The 14,179-nt window shown below is 45.9% G+C and overlaps 1 protein-coding gene and 1 long non-coding RNA gene across 2 annotated transcripts; one reads left to right on the plus strand and one right to left on the minus strand.

The window, feature by feature from the left end:
- The first annotated feature begins 340 nt into the window (after nt 1-340).
- Nucleotides 341-1,139, plus strand: LOC132992147 (uncharacterized). Its single transcript, XR_009676303.1, has 2 exons — nt 341-405; nt 444-1,139. It is a non-coding gene; the product is annotated as an uncharacterized LOC132992147 (long non-coding RNA).
- On the minus strand, nt 819-9,095 carry dmtn (dematin actin binding protein). Its single transcript, XM_061061299.1, is given in 15 exon segments — nt 819-2,062; nt 2,413-2,457; nt 2,459-2,494; nt 3,189-3,254; nt 3,569-3,576; nt 4,316-4,361; nt 5,384-5,439; nt 5,531-5,636; nt 6,003-6,100; nt 6,783-6,917; nt 7,008-7,052; nt 7,911-8,019; nt 8,550-8,594; nt 8,702-8,845; nt 9,006-9,095. Coding segments are annotated over 15 exon segments (1,143 nt in total). The 3' UTR covers nt 819-1,948.
- Between the last annotated feature and the right edge of the window lie 5,084 nt (nt 9,096-14,179).

The raw sequence follows: 14,179 nt of genomic DNA on the forward strand, positions 1-14,179 counted from the left end.
GACAACAATGCAGCAGCCAGTATGTCCTCCTAACTTTAGATTCTGGTCCTGAATGATCTGGATTTGTTTGGACCAGAGAAGGTAGGCGGTTTTAAGACACCCCCACACAGCCTCTTGGACGCCCCTCGGTTTGTCAGATATGAGAGCAGTTATCAGGTCAAACCAACAGGTGTTGCAGTGATGGAAGCGGGCAAGAGAAGTGGTTCAGATAGAAGTGATTGTACCCGACCTAAAAAGCCTCTGCATGTTTCTAATAAGCTCCACGAGCAGAAACGTGCTCAAACTAGGATCAATATTGGAGATGATTTTGAAAAATGGAGAGAGGTTAAAACACAGAAAGGTTTACAGACCGATGCAGAGCTGGATAAACACTGAAGCTTCAGTGTCCACCACATGGTGACCTGTGTGAGCATCGACTATAGAGAGGAGGGAGGAGGGGGGAGGGGGGAGACAGCTCTCTACAATGTTTAGAATTTAGACTGCAGTACCCATTTTAACCACTAGGGGTCAGAGTTACATACTGCTCCTTTAAACGTTTGATGAATTTGTAAACTAAATTATTTTAGGCAGGTTGTTCCAGAGTAGAGCAATTTAACACTAACTCAAAAAAAATGTTTCAGATGTGTTTGATAAGAGGTCGGCCAAAGAGCTGAAGAAGAACTCGTATTTTAAAAAGATTGACAACATTAAAAAGTTGCTCATGAGAGTAAGACGGCGAGCAGGCGTTCGCTTGTGACTCAAAGTCGGTTTCTGTTTCGTAAATCTCCCTTCAGCTGTAGAGTGATGAGTGTAAGGGAATCAAAACAGGAAACAGGAAGTAGTTTTCTCAGATTTATTTGATCCTTTACGTCGTACAGAAACAATGAGGACTGATGGTGTGAAGGTGTCGGCAGAATAAAAGCATGAGGAAGAAGCCGGCGGCAGAGAGACGTTTTTTTCTACCTCCGGACACGATCCGATACAAAGACGATAACGTGGATTAGTGCGACCTGCTCCTTTAAGAGGTCAGAACTGTTGTTAAACTGTGAGAGGAAACGTTAAAGCAAGAAAAACAACTGTACATCAATAAGAATATTTTCAAAATAAGAGCGTCGTAAAAATTACAATCCTCCAATAAATACAAAGCTCCACTTAATAAATAGATATTACAATCAGTTACATGTTTTCAGACGTGACGTGACGTTGATCCGCTGTTTATTCAAGTTAGAGCACAAACGCCAGAGGACCGAAACAGGAAGTCGGTTTCTTATTGGTGGTCTGAGGATGACTGGTGTCATGAAGCTGGTTTTAACTAGTCCAGATAATAACTAGCTCGCATCCAGGAGTGAGAAAAATCCTCCGGGTCATCCATCCATTATTTACACCACTAAAATTGGACGCCTTTAAATCGACAGACTAACGGGTGATGTGGCAGAAGTTTTCTTTGGTCCAGACTGAATTTGTTTTTGTGATTCGTTGTCGTCAGGTCGTTGATTCTAACCCGAGGGGGGGGACGTCGTGATCGACCTTTAACCTTGTGTATCTGCCGCTGTTAAATGTGAACTTCATGACACCAGACGAGTTGGATAGCTGCTCCCCTGACGTGCTGGTTCAGCCCTCTGGAGCTGAGTGAACCTAGAACACAGGTATGATGAAGATGAAGATGAGGATGAAGATGAGTGGACACATAACGAGGATGGTTGCAAGCAGTGGTGATTATAAGTGCAGCACAGGTAATATGAGTGTCAGTGCATCGGGTCGGGTTAGTCAGAGTAAAGGGTTAATCAGGGCCAGCCTTCAGTTAACTCTGATCCTCGGGGGGGGGGGCAGCACACATCCAGGGTCGTGATTGGTTAGTAAGATGTAGGATGTGGTGTTTGAACGTGGCGAGTCGCTTGGTTTGTTTGTCTGACTGATGATGTTCTCCGGCGGTTCATCAAGTATTTCAGAGGCATGAGGTCACTTCCTGTTAGAAAAGCGAGGCTTTCTTCTTCAGTTCGTTTCGTCTCCACAGAGAGAGGCGGTCGAACTCAGCAATCGGCATCCCGAACAGCTCCAAGAACTGCTCCGGAGAGAGATGCCTCTGAAGGAGGAGGAGGAGGAGGAGGAGGAGGAGGAGAAAGAGAAGGAGGAGGAGAAGGAGAAGGAGGAGAAAGAGAAGGAGGAGGAGGAAAGGAGAGGAAGAGAAAGAGGAGGAGGAGGAGGAGGAGAGAAAGAGAAGGAGGAGGAGGAGGAGAAAGAGAAGGAAGAGAAAGAAAGAGGAGGAGGAGAAGGAGAAGGAGAGGAAGAGAAGGAGGAGGAGGAGGAGGAGGGAAGGAGGAGAAGAGAAGGAGGGAGGGAGGGGAGGAGGGGAGGAGAAGGAAATAATACCAGCAGAGTGAAAACTGACACATACACAACTAATCAACACACAGAAACACGACACACACACACCTCCAGTCGAGTGCGGTCGACTCCTGGCGGCAGCTTACAGCGCCCTCCTGTGGGTCACAATCAGAGCTTCATACGGATAAATCTAAAAATAAAAAAGAGAGAGAAAGTGAAATTAAAGAGCAGGATGTTAAATATTCACAAAAATCATTATTTTTATATTTATCAGAATATTTAGAATTAAACAATCATTTAATCTACAGTCATTAAAATAATATAATCTTTGATGACCTTTGACCCCATATAAACATAAACCCAGCTGCTTTAGCACCAACAATGACCGCAACGTTTACATCGTTTATTATGACACCCCCCCCCCCCCCCCCCCCCCCCCCGAGCACATCTGGAACCCAGAAGCCGGGCCCCTCGAGTAGACGGAGCCCTCAGTCTACAGCGAGGTGATTGGGCACTACTACCACCCTACGCTAAGGCGCCGCCATCAGACTGTCGTCCTCACAACCACCGCCGGCCTCCAACATGCTCGGCCTGCTCCGACCTCCGACCTCCACCTCAGCGGTGAGGAAGTGTGGACGAGAGGAACACAAAGGAGAAATCCTTCCTGCATCTTATCCCGTCTCCCCCTCTCCCATTTTTTCTTTGATTGATAAAAACATGTTTGTCCCTCTCGTGTGTTATTGCTCACTTCTTTTACAATCTCAGTTTCCATCTCTTCAGACCTCGGGATCTTTACTCCTTCCTCTCTCTATCTCCTTCAGTGTGACGTGTGAATGAAAGCTTCTGCTGTAAAGACTCTTTGAAGCAGTTCTGACTGAACTCACCTTCTGCTCCAGGATACTCGGCAGAGAGTTTCCTCTGTCCATCCTGTCCCTCCGAGACTCTCCGTTCTACACACACAGAAACAACTCAGTGTGAAAGAGGCACGCGTTCAATCTCATCATCAGAAACAAAATCAGAGTCATGCCAAAGCAGCGTGTTAGGCAAGGCAAGTTCATTAATTAACATTTCAGCAGGAAGGCAATTCAAAGTGCTTCACACACAACACCAAAAGCATCAGGACAAAAGGAAGTTAGAAAAGAAGAGCGCAGTGTGCTGGGTGTAAAGATGCAGCCGATGCACACACAGACTCTGTTCAGACGATCAGGACGAGTTCATGCAGACGTGCAGCTGCAGGTTCACACTCGTCACAGCTGATGCTTACCTGAGCCGCTGCAAAGACAAAAGACAAAAAGAGGGAATAAACTTCAGGATCTTTAGAACTTTGAGGCTGTGTCGGGTTTCATTTAGAGGAACGATTGGACTACAGTTACATCATTTGATACATGAAGATTCACCTCAGTCTGGTGTTTGAGAGTTTAGTACAGAGGTGGAGTTACACGTACCGAGCCAGGCTAGCTGTTCCCCCTCACTTTTTATTTTTATTTTGTTTTTCATTATTTATTTATTTTTTTGATAAGTTAATATGCTCTGTTGTTCTTTTGCTCTCTTTTTATTTTATTCTTTTATTTTTATTTTTCCCTTCCTTTTTGCTTACTCGTCTTCTCTGTCGCAGAATGAGCTAACAGAAATATTTATCCTTGCCTGTATAGATGATGCACTTATAGGTAGAACTTCTATACAAACCATATACGAATGTATATTTGCTCATTCTGATCAAAACTATCAAATAAAAAGTATTTAAAAAAAAAAAAAATTAAAAAAGGAAAAAAAGGAAGAGGGGGGCAAGCTAGCCTGGCACAGAAGAAAAATCACAAAGATATCAGGTCGTCTAAAGATCACTGACACAAACCCTGAGCAGCATCCTGACCTCTCAGAATCAGATGAAACAAACGTAGAGGTAACATGAGGATTCTTTATTAAAGGTTTATCGACTCCTCGGCTGTTTGCACAACGTGTCGCCTCGTTTCTTTAGAAAGTGAACATTAAACCCTGAGGAGAGGAGTCGTACCTGGACCTCCTTTATCTCCATCTGTGGAAAACTCTGCAGACTGCATCTGTAAACACACAAACACATCCTGTCAGGTTTCATATCAAAACATCCAGATCATGGACCACAGAGGGTGATCTCTGTTAGTCTGAGTGACCCTGAACCTGACCCTGAGATCCAGAGTGTCGGGTGGTGTTGTAGTTGTAGGTGTTGACCAAGACTTTTAGGGATCGAGACCGAGTCAAGACCAAGACTTTTAGGGATCGAGACCGAGTCGAGACCGAGTCAAGACCAAGACTTTTAGGGATCGAGACCGAGTCAAGACCAAGACATTTAAGGGATCGAGACAGAGTCAAGACCAAGACTTTTAGGGACCAAGCCCGAGTCAAGACCAAGACATTTAGATCTAAAAACTGAGTCAAGACTATAAATATCTCTAAAAAAAATCCTCATCTTGTGTTTAGGGGGCGTGTCACTCACTTTGACTGTAACACCGGGAAGGTTTCGGCCGTAACCGGGGATAAAAATCAAACTACAAATGAATTGAAGTTATTTGTTCTTTTAGAAAGAGGTGTTTTCCTTCTAATCACAGAGATGATGTTAAAATAGCCGATCAGTGGTGGTCTTGACCGGTCTTGATTTAAAATCCGGAGTCCGCCCAGTCTGAGACTGAGACAAGATTGAGTAAAAATGTTTTAGATTCTGAGACGAGACTTTCAAAAAGTGATCTCCAGACAAAAAGACCGATTTCAAGAACTGCAACATCCAACTATCTTCGGATTAGTCGAGACCAGCAGGTGACTCTGTAAGCACTTTAATCGCCTTGTCGCTGAAATGTGCAACTTAAGTCAACTTGACTCGACCTGGGCGACGTCCAATCACACGCTTTATCTCTCTGATTGGTCGTAGCACCCCGAGGCCTTCAGGTGTGCCCCCTTTGATAACCCCGCTTTAGGATCGAAAATGAACTCTGAATTAGAAGATAGAGCCACAACTTGTCCTGATCTCTGGCACCACCTGCAGGACGAGCTGTGCGATGCAGAGAGATGGTAATAAACAGATTCAGTTTATCTGCACACAGCGACTTACTCTGGTGAGTCCTGGGCCCGAGTGTGAAGGAGACTTTGATGCGCTCGCTGACAAACCTGCGGACAAACAAAAGAAGGAGAAATAACCTTTGAGTCCGGACTCATCCTGACCCTGACAAACCATGAAGGAGAGCGGCCTCAGACTCACTGGTGTGCATGTGTGTTCTGTCGGGCAGCGACTGAGTCTTCCTCCGGAAATGAATCGCCTTCTCCTTCTCCTCCTTGAGGATCAGACGACCCAGGTTGGACTTGATCTGCGGTCAGCACAAACACGGAAACATCAAGAGGACATTAGAGATGATTCTATCACTGACTGTGTGTGTGTGAGTGTGTGTCTGTGTGTGTGTGTGTGTGTGTGTGTGTGTGTGTGTGTGTGTGTGTGTCTGTGTGTGTGAGTGTGTCTGTGTGTGTGTGTGTGTGTGAGTCTCTGTGTTTGTGTGTGTGTGTGTGTGTGTGTGTGTGTCTCTGTGTGTGTGTGTGTGTGTGTGTGTGTGTGTGTGTGTGTGTGTGTCTGTGTGTGTGTGTGTGTGTGTGTGTGTGTCTGTGTGTGTGTGTGTCTGTTTGTGTGTGTGTGTATGTGTGTGTGTGTGTCTCTGTGTATATGTGTGTGTGTCACTAACCTTCTCTAGCTCCTGCTCCTGCAGCGTCCTTGCTTCGTCCGTCAGGTCTTCAAACTCATCGTCTTCCTCCTGCAGCTTCTTCTTCCTCCACTCGATCTCTGCAGGAGTTCAGACGTCAACAAGTGAGAGACTACAAACACAAAGATCCTCTAAACACGTTTAAAAGTTTAAAACAGAGCTGTGCGCTACCTGTGACCTGACGGCAGGCTCGCTCAGGTAGAGACAGATTTATGCTAAACTAGGCAGAAGTTACACCTTAAATCTTACCCCTAGCTCCTATGAGGTGTGATGCCCTCTGTCAAAAGGTTGTCATGGTGATGGTGTTAGATGAGGAGGAGCAGAGGGTTTTTAGCCGCTGTTTGGTAGCAGCAGTGTGTTCTCAGTGATCGATGCCTCAGAAATGTTTCATGACTTTGATTTAAGATAAATAACTTCATGTTGTAGTTACAGATCTCACCACTAGATGTCACTGTTGCTATCTGACACTATCTGTAGATGAAGGCTGCAGGCTTTAGTTCTCTCCTCATCATGATGCAAACATTAGACTTTGTGCTTGTGGATGAACGTGAAGTTATTTTAGACGTTCGTCTGTTCAGACACGCTGCTCTCTGATTGGTCACATCGAGTTCAAACCTCGTTTCTGATGTTTAGATTAGTTTAGACGTTACGCTCGACTAGTTAAGACGAACATCCCGTCTCCGTGATAACCAATAAATGAGACAACCTTAGTCACAAAGTAGAACTGGAGACAGGGTTATTATTGGTTCTGATGTGTTTTACCCATGGAGGCGAGGGAGGGGGGGCAGGGCCAGTACTCGGTCTCTATCTTGGACGGCAGGTTGGGGTCTGGGGGCTGAGCTGCGGGAAACTTCGCGGACTGGATGACGCCGCGTCCCTCCACAGGTTTGTTCACATCTGCAGAGACAGACACAGACACGACATGAACATGTGTTAGAGTAAAGACAGAGAACGGGTTCAGACGTGGTCAGGAGAGAGAGAGCTCACCTTGTTTGTAGATAGGAGGTTTCCTGTAGATGTTCATGCCGTTATCTGAAACAAAAAAAACATAACTTTGGAGATCACGGTGTCAAAGTCAAAAGACAGAGATACAGAACACAGAGAGCGTCAAGCTTCAGTGGACTTACAGTCTTATAGAGACTCAAAGGAAGGTTCCCTCAGTGCGTCATCAGACTCCATCTTATCTCTCAGTTTAAATCACGTTTTCTGAGCAGCTCTTTTTATATTTGTTTGTATTTGTGATCCTGGAGGAGGACAACAAAGATCTTCTCCTCTACAGATAGTTAACACCGACCCTTTACTCGGTGGCCTTTTTGTTACTCCCTAACAAAACTACAAAACTTGTGCACAACAAAGACTGGAAGTCTATAACGTTGTAAACGTGGACCTACAGGGCAAAGACACACCATGAAAGTAAGAAAGCTTGTAGTCAAGTATAAAGTCAGTGGTTAAACTTTTTTTATTTTAAAGGTCACATATTATATTAAATCCACTTCACCATGTTCCTCTAACTCTAATATGTGTCCCTAGTCCGTCTACAAACCCCGCAATGATGAGAAAAGTCCATCCTCTCTGTCTTTTGCCTGCTCCACTTTTCAGAAAATGTGTGTTCAAACAGGCCGTTTGGAGATTTTCCCTTCATGACATCACAAAGGGCAGTAGCCCCTCCCCCAGGTGGGTGACACTCCCACAGCTAGGTGTTTGTTCTGTCCTCTGAGTCTGCTTCTCACCGTAAACAATAGGACATGGAGCGAGAAAGCACCGAGACAACCAAGCCCTTCCAGAGAGGGGGCGTGGTCAGACACAGCTCAACATACTTTTCACATGTTACGTCGAAGATACGATCGTTAAAGGGTGAAATGTGTGCAGGTGAACATCGTCCTGTCTCACCTGGTCTGTGGAAGTGCTGATGGCTGGCGCTGATTTTACGTCCGGCCTGCAGCTGCAGCGTGGATCCTCCAGGTGAACCGCTCTCACTTTCTGCTCTGCGCGGCTTCAACTGGAGGATAAACACACACACACACACACACACACACACACACACACACACACACACACACACACACACACACACACACACACACACAGTTTGTAAAACTTCATAACTTGAATCAGCTTCAGACTCGTCTTTGACTAAAAATTCATTTAAATCTTTTTATGATAGAAACATTTCAGACTCCAGGACGGACTCTGAACGCCGGCTGCAGAAGTCACAACAGAGACATTTCTGTTCTCTACGGTCTCGCTCGACACAAGAGGTTTTAAATGTCACATATCTTATACAGCGAGGGGGACAAAGCAGCGATTCAGAGTCAGACATCAGTCTTTGTGTCTCAGAGAGGGACTGACTCATGGGAGATCATCAGGAGTTCATACAACACTTGACTTACCAAGCAAGCGCCGGCCGCTAATTGAAGCGTTCATTATAAGACACATTGATGATTTAACCCTTTGTCTTCAGTTTTCAGCATGCTGCAGGGACGACACATTTCTCATGAATATCTGAAACACGAGTCAGAGTGCTCTTACCTCAGGAGATCTGGGAGGAGATGACGGAGGAGGAGACAGAGAACGCTGCAGAACACAGAAAGGAAGCATGAACACAGAGCGCCATCCTTTACCGCTAAGAGACACCATGAGCTCATGTTGTTGGTGGATCATATTTCACTGTGTGGTCATACCTCTCTGCGCGGCTGGTCGAGCGGGGAGAAGCTCAGGTGTGGCTGGTAAGTCATCAGGTCCGGCCTCTCCACCTGCAGGATGGCTTTATCTCTGGGCAGAGCAGCCAGGTCTCTGTAGCCCACCACCTGGTCGTTCACCCGGGCCTGAACCCACCACACACACACACACACACACACACACACACACACACACACACACACACACACACACACACACACACACACACACACACACACAGGTAACAGGTCAGTGTTTGTGCGTGATGATTGATGACAGGTGTCTTGAACAGTTTGAGAAGTTTACCGTGATGCCGGTTGCAGGAGACCCTGGCGTGCTCGTGCCCCTGGAGGAAGGCAGGTTGACTGGGGTTGCCCGTCCCTCCACCTGTGACATCATCAGAACAAATGTAAGAGGTGAAGTGAAGCCAGGTGTCGGGCTGAGCTGACTCAGGCTGACACAACAGAAGTCTGAAGTCAGTTTGTCTGACTGCTCGGGGGTCTGACTGCTCGGGGGTCTGACCCAGAGTGTTGTATCAATGTGTCTTTATCAAAGCTCAAACAGGACAATTTTTTACCTTCTGCATGACTGGAGACGAACCTTCTTCCCGTTTGGTTTTAACCAGCTGGAGAGAGAGAGAGAGAGAGAGAGAGAGAGAGAGAGAGAGAATGCATTAGCCATTAAGCATCATCACGTCAGCCTGACTTTTTATGAATGGGGTTTCAGGATGACTCATCTGGATTTCAAGTCTGAGACTAAAAAGCACTCTAATAAAATTTCACAACGCATTTCTACAGCAGACATTTTAGAGGATGACACCGCCCCAAATATTAAGTTTGGGTATTCACGTTTGAAATCTGAATGTTTGAAGCCTGAGTGAGGTCACCCATCTGTTCCTGCAGGGGGCGCTGGAGTCCCATCGATGGCGGTCTCCATGCTGGAAATGCTCTCAGTCTAACTTTCAGTCAACCTAACGACAGACTGAGAGCTGGAGCTGAGGCGGGTTTTAAACCTCCTGACAAACCGTTACACCGCACCCACCTGTCAATCAGGTCAGCTACACGCCTTATTGTGAATAACTCTTATCCTTCATCAAATCAAAACTGATGAGTCATCAAAACATTCACCCCCCGTACAGTGTGTGTCCATCGAGACATGAGCTAATCAGACCTGTTTGTTTTTTTGAACCAGGCTGTAAACATGTTAATCTCTGCTGTAAAAACAGACTTTTTAAAATGGGTGTGTATGTGACTTCCTGTGCTTCTGCAGCCAGCCTCTAGTGGACACTCGAGGAACTGCAGGATTTTACACTTCAGCCTCGGCTTCATTTTGAACAATGGAGGTTGCAGCTTGTACTGTACAGTACCTACAGAGAAGCTCACGTACCTAGCATGACATGCACCAGGCTCCACCTGGTGTTCAGTGTTGGAATTACATATAAATCTACACAGCACCGTGTTACCCTGTGTTTCATTTACAGGTCAAATAAGCGAGAAGATATAACAAGATGCTCCTGGGTAACTATAACTACTGCTCACTGTATGTGTTATTCAGATGCTAAATTAAACCTAAACTGTATATATACTGAATACAGAAATGAAGGGAGAGAACGGATGGTTGTTCCTGCTGCTGCTTTTAGAACAATTGATGCTGTTTCAAACCCTTCAAACAGAGACAGCCCCTCCCTCGGGGTCAGGCGGGACTGATGGGGACAAGGAGACTCAGCGTAAAACAACACTGTGAATCAGATCCAGGCCCGGCTGTTATCAGAGCCTCCTCAGGGGACGGAGGAGGAGGAGGAGGAGGAGGAGGAGGAGGAGGAGGAGGAGGGGGGGGGAAGACACCTTGTACCTTAAAAGCATGAGAGCCGCTCTGTTAACGTCTCAGCAGGGGGAGGATTTCCTCCACTGACAGATCCTGACTTCCTGTGAACCCCCCCCCCCCCCTCCTTCTTGTGTCAGCTCTCCTCTTTTCATCGGCCTCCCCTCTCTTCCTCCTCCATCATCTCATGCACCCTTCCACTTCCTCCCTCCCCTCCCCTCCTCTCTCGCTGTTTATCAGCTCGCCCAGCCGGGCCAACGCCCCGCCGTTCCTCAACAGTTATTGCTGTGGTTACACGCCTCCCTCCAGAGAAATCAACAAACTCAGCTCCACCTTCCTCCCTCCATCTTTGATCCGTTTCAAACTCTCAAACGTCGTCCGATCTGCCCCGAAAACCCTGACGCCAGATCAGTGACAGAGGAGGTCGTTGCTTTCTCTCCTCAGCTGAACCTGATCTGTGTCAAACGTTGATGTTCAGACGGATGTTTGGGTCCGGACAGAGACGCTTTAAAAACACTTTCTAGCTTTACATCATGTACTCTGCTCCTGCATGCACACACAGGGACCATACAGGAAACATTCTTCTTCTGCATTTTTCAAGGTGTTACATCTTTGGATTCATAACCACCAGCTACCCATGTCTCTCACTGACAGCTTGTTAGCTTAGCATAAAGACTGAAACAGCTAGCCTGGCTCTGTTGTTTGCTGATTTATAAAATGTATCTCATTATTTCAGTGTGTGCAAAAAACAAATCATATAACCCTCCATATGAGGAGATAAAACAGTCAACCAGTCGGATTTACAGATGTTGCGATGATGCGAGGAGTATTTTATTTCATTCAGATGAAGGTCGTCTCAACGTTCGATACTCTTTGATACAATGAGTCTAAAACGATGCAGTCTGTTATGAGCGTTAAAAAACTACGACTACCTCATCAGACAGGTTGTTCAGGAGAGGAACTCCTGCACCTCGTCTAAATTGCACAAAAACATCGGCAACGTTTTGGCAACACGACCCTCCGTACGACCGCAGAGTGAGGCCTAAATGCTTTCTGTGTCTGCAGATTCAGCGAGCGAGCTGTGACAGGTTGACGATGATGCTACGTGTTTTAATCGCTGAAACCAGGCGGTTTTAAAACAATGCAATCTGTTATCAAAACGATCTGCAACTTGAAAAATGAAATATGTTCCATAAGACGGGCGTGTAGGCATCAACACAAACTGCTGCACGCCATCTGAACTGATGGACCGCTCAAAGCAAGTTGTTGTGCAATTCAGACAGCGTGCAGAAGTTTGTCTGCAATTTAGATTCATTTAAAACTGTCGTTTTGATTTTGACTAGAATCATGTTAAAGTTTAAAATTCTGGTATCAGCCCCTTTCATCCCTGGGTCGTCAGTCTCTCTCTCTCCCTCTCTCTCTTCCTCTCTCTCTCTCTCTCCCTCTCTCTCTCCTTCACTCTCTCTCTTCCTCTCTCTCTCCTTCACTCTCTCTCTTCCTCTCTCTCTCTCCTTCACTCTCTCTCTTCCTCTCTCTCTCTCTCTCCCTCTCTCTCTCCTTCACTCTCTCTCTTCCTCTCTCTCTCTCTCTCTGTCAGTCTCTGAGGGGCGAGTGATCCATCGGAGCGGCAGCAGTCTGAGTGCTCGGCCTGTCTGATTGTCTTATCACTAAGAGCTTTTAACTGACACACTCATCAATGCAGACCAGCTCTGTGTGTGTGTGTGTGTGTGTGTGTGTGTGTGTGTGTGTGTGTGTGTGTGTGTGTGTGTGTGTGTGTGTGTGTGTGTGTGTGTGTGGCCCATTAGTGAAACCACACTTCATACAGTCCAGGACGTTTTCTGTACCAAATTAGAAGAACAAACACGATCAGGATGTTTCCTCAGAAAGTGAAAGTTGACATTTTTAAATCATCTTTTTATCGTTCATATTTATCAGTTATTTGTTTTGATCTTAAATATCTAAAACGTTCAGTTAAGAACTCTGACGTCTGCTTTCTCAAACATGAAGACTGAAGGAGGATCTGAACCGCTGAACGTTGATCCAAAGACAACCGCACTGGTTGAAGACGTTTCACCTCTACCTAGTGTCAAGACCAGACTAATCAAGACCAGAGTGCTCCGAGACAAGACCAAGACATTTAATCGAGACCAGGGCCCTTTCCGAATTGTCACAGTTCAGTATGCAGTACGTACTTTTCAGTAGGGAGTTTCAGTATACTGAACTTTAGTGGTCATTCAGTATGCATTTCTTGGGTCCACCTCAGTATACTGAACATTTCAGTATGGATACTAACTTCCAGGTTTTATGCAGTATGGATCAGATGCATCCTTTCAGGAAATGAATTGTATTTTACCACCCACAATGCTGTGCGAAATTAAACGTAAATCGTCACTTCACGTGCGCCTCCAAATCAAAACAAACGAGCATTGAATAATTTAATCAATTTTTAATCTAGAGTTAAAGTCCCGACTGAAATCGCTACTTTAAATTATCAACAGAAAATATAACAAATATCTGCATTATTATAAAACCTTTCCCCCTCTATTTAAATAATGATTTCACTATTTAAATGCGTCTTTATTGGTTTATTTTACTTTACTGTATATTACTGTTTTTCATTTGTACTTTACTTTTGTACGTTATTTAGTTATTTAATCTGTCTTTTACTTGATTTACATTGTGATATTGTTTTTTGTTTACCTGACTGTATATGTGCATTACTCTTCTTGAATAAAGCTAAACAAAAAAAAATGCGGCCGGTTCTGGAAACGTAAATGATGTCACTTCCATACTGAATGAATCAGACGAAGTAGGAACAATATCTGTCTACTGTGCGCTCCTACTGAATAGTAGGTACTAAACAGTATACAGCAAGGATAGTAGGTACTGCCTACTGACAGATTGAGTAGGTACTTGGCAATTCGGATGCAGCCCGAGTCTTGATTTAGAATCCGGAGTCCGCCCAGTCTGAGACCGAGACAAGACCAAGTAGATTCTGAGACGATCTCGAGACCAAGACCAATCTCGAGTACCACAAGACCTTCAACCAGTTCACCCTGACCTGGATGACCCAGAACCTACTCCGACATCTGAATGGATCTTTAAGGTTCAGAATATATCACACATGGTGTAGCAGAGGTGCTGCTGGTCAACAGGCAAGGCAGGCAACTGCCTGGTCAGTAGAGGGCCCCTGGTCAGTTGTAGGGGGCTCCTGGTCAGTTGTAGGGGGCTCCTGGTCAGTAGAGGGCTCCTGGTCAGTAGAGGGCCCCTGGTCAGTTGTAGGGGGCTCCTGGTCAGTAGGGGTCCCCTGTTCAGAAGGGGGGCTCCTGGTCAGTAGGGGTCCCCTGGTCAGTAGAGGGCCCCTGGTCAATAGCGGGCTCCTTGTCAGTAGGGGTTCCCGAGTCATTAGAGGGCCCCTGGTCAGTAGGGGGCCCCTGGTCAGTAGGGCCCCTGATCAGTAGGTGGCCCCTGGTCAGTAGGGGGCCCTCGAGGACTGACAAACTTTAACAAGACAATAGGAAACCTCCCTAAGGGGGCCCCATCTGACAGCCCTCACTGCTAAGCGTTCCAATATTCCTGTGAAAACTTCAGATTATTTTTTAACATAATGAGGATGAGCGCTGGTCGGAGGGCCCCCCCCCCCCAAAAGTGAGTTTTAT

The sequence above is a fragment of the Labrus mixtus genome, chromosome 17 (genome assembly GCF_963584025.1).
Source record: "Labrus mixtus chromosome 17, fLabMix1.1, whole genome shotgun sequence".
Taxonomy (NCBI): Eukaryota; Metazoa; Chordata; class Actinopteri; order Labriformes; family Labridae; genus Labrus; species Labrus mixtus.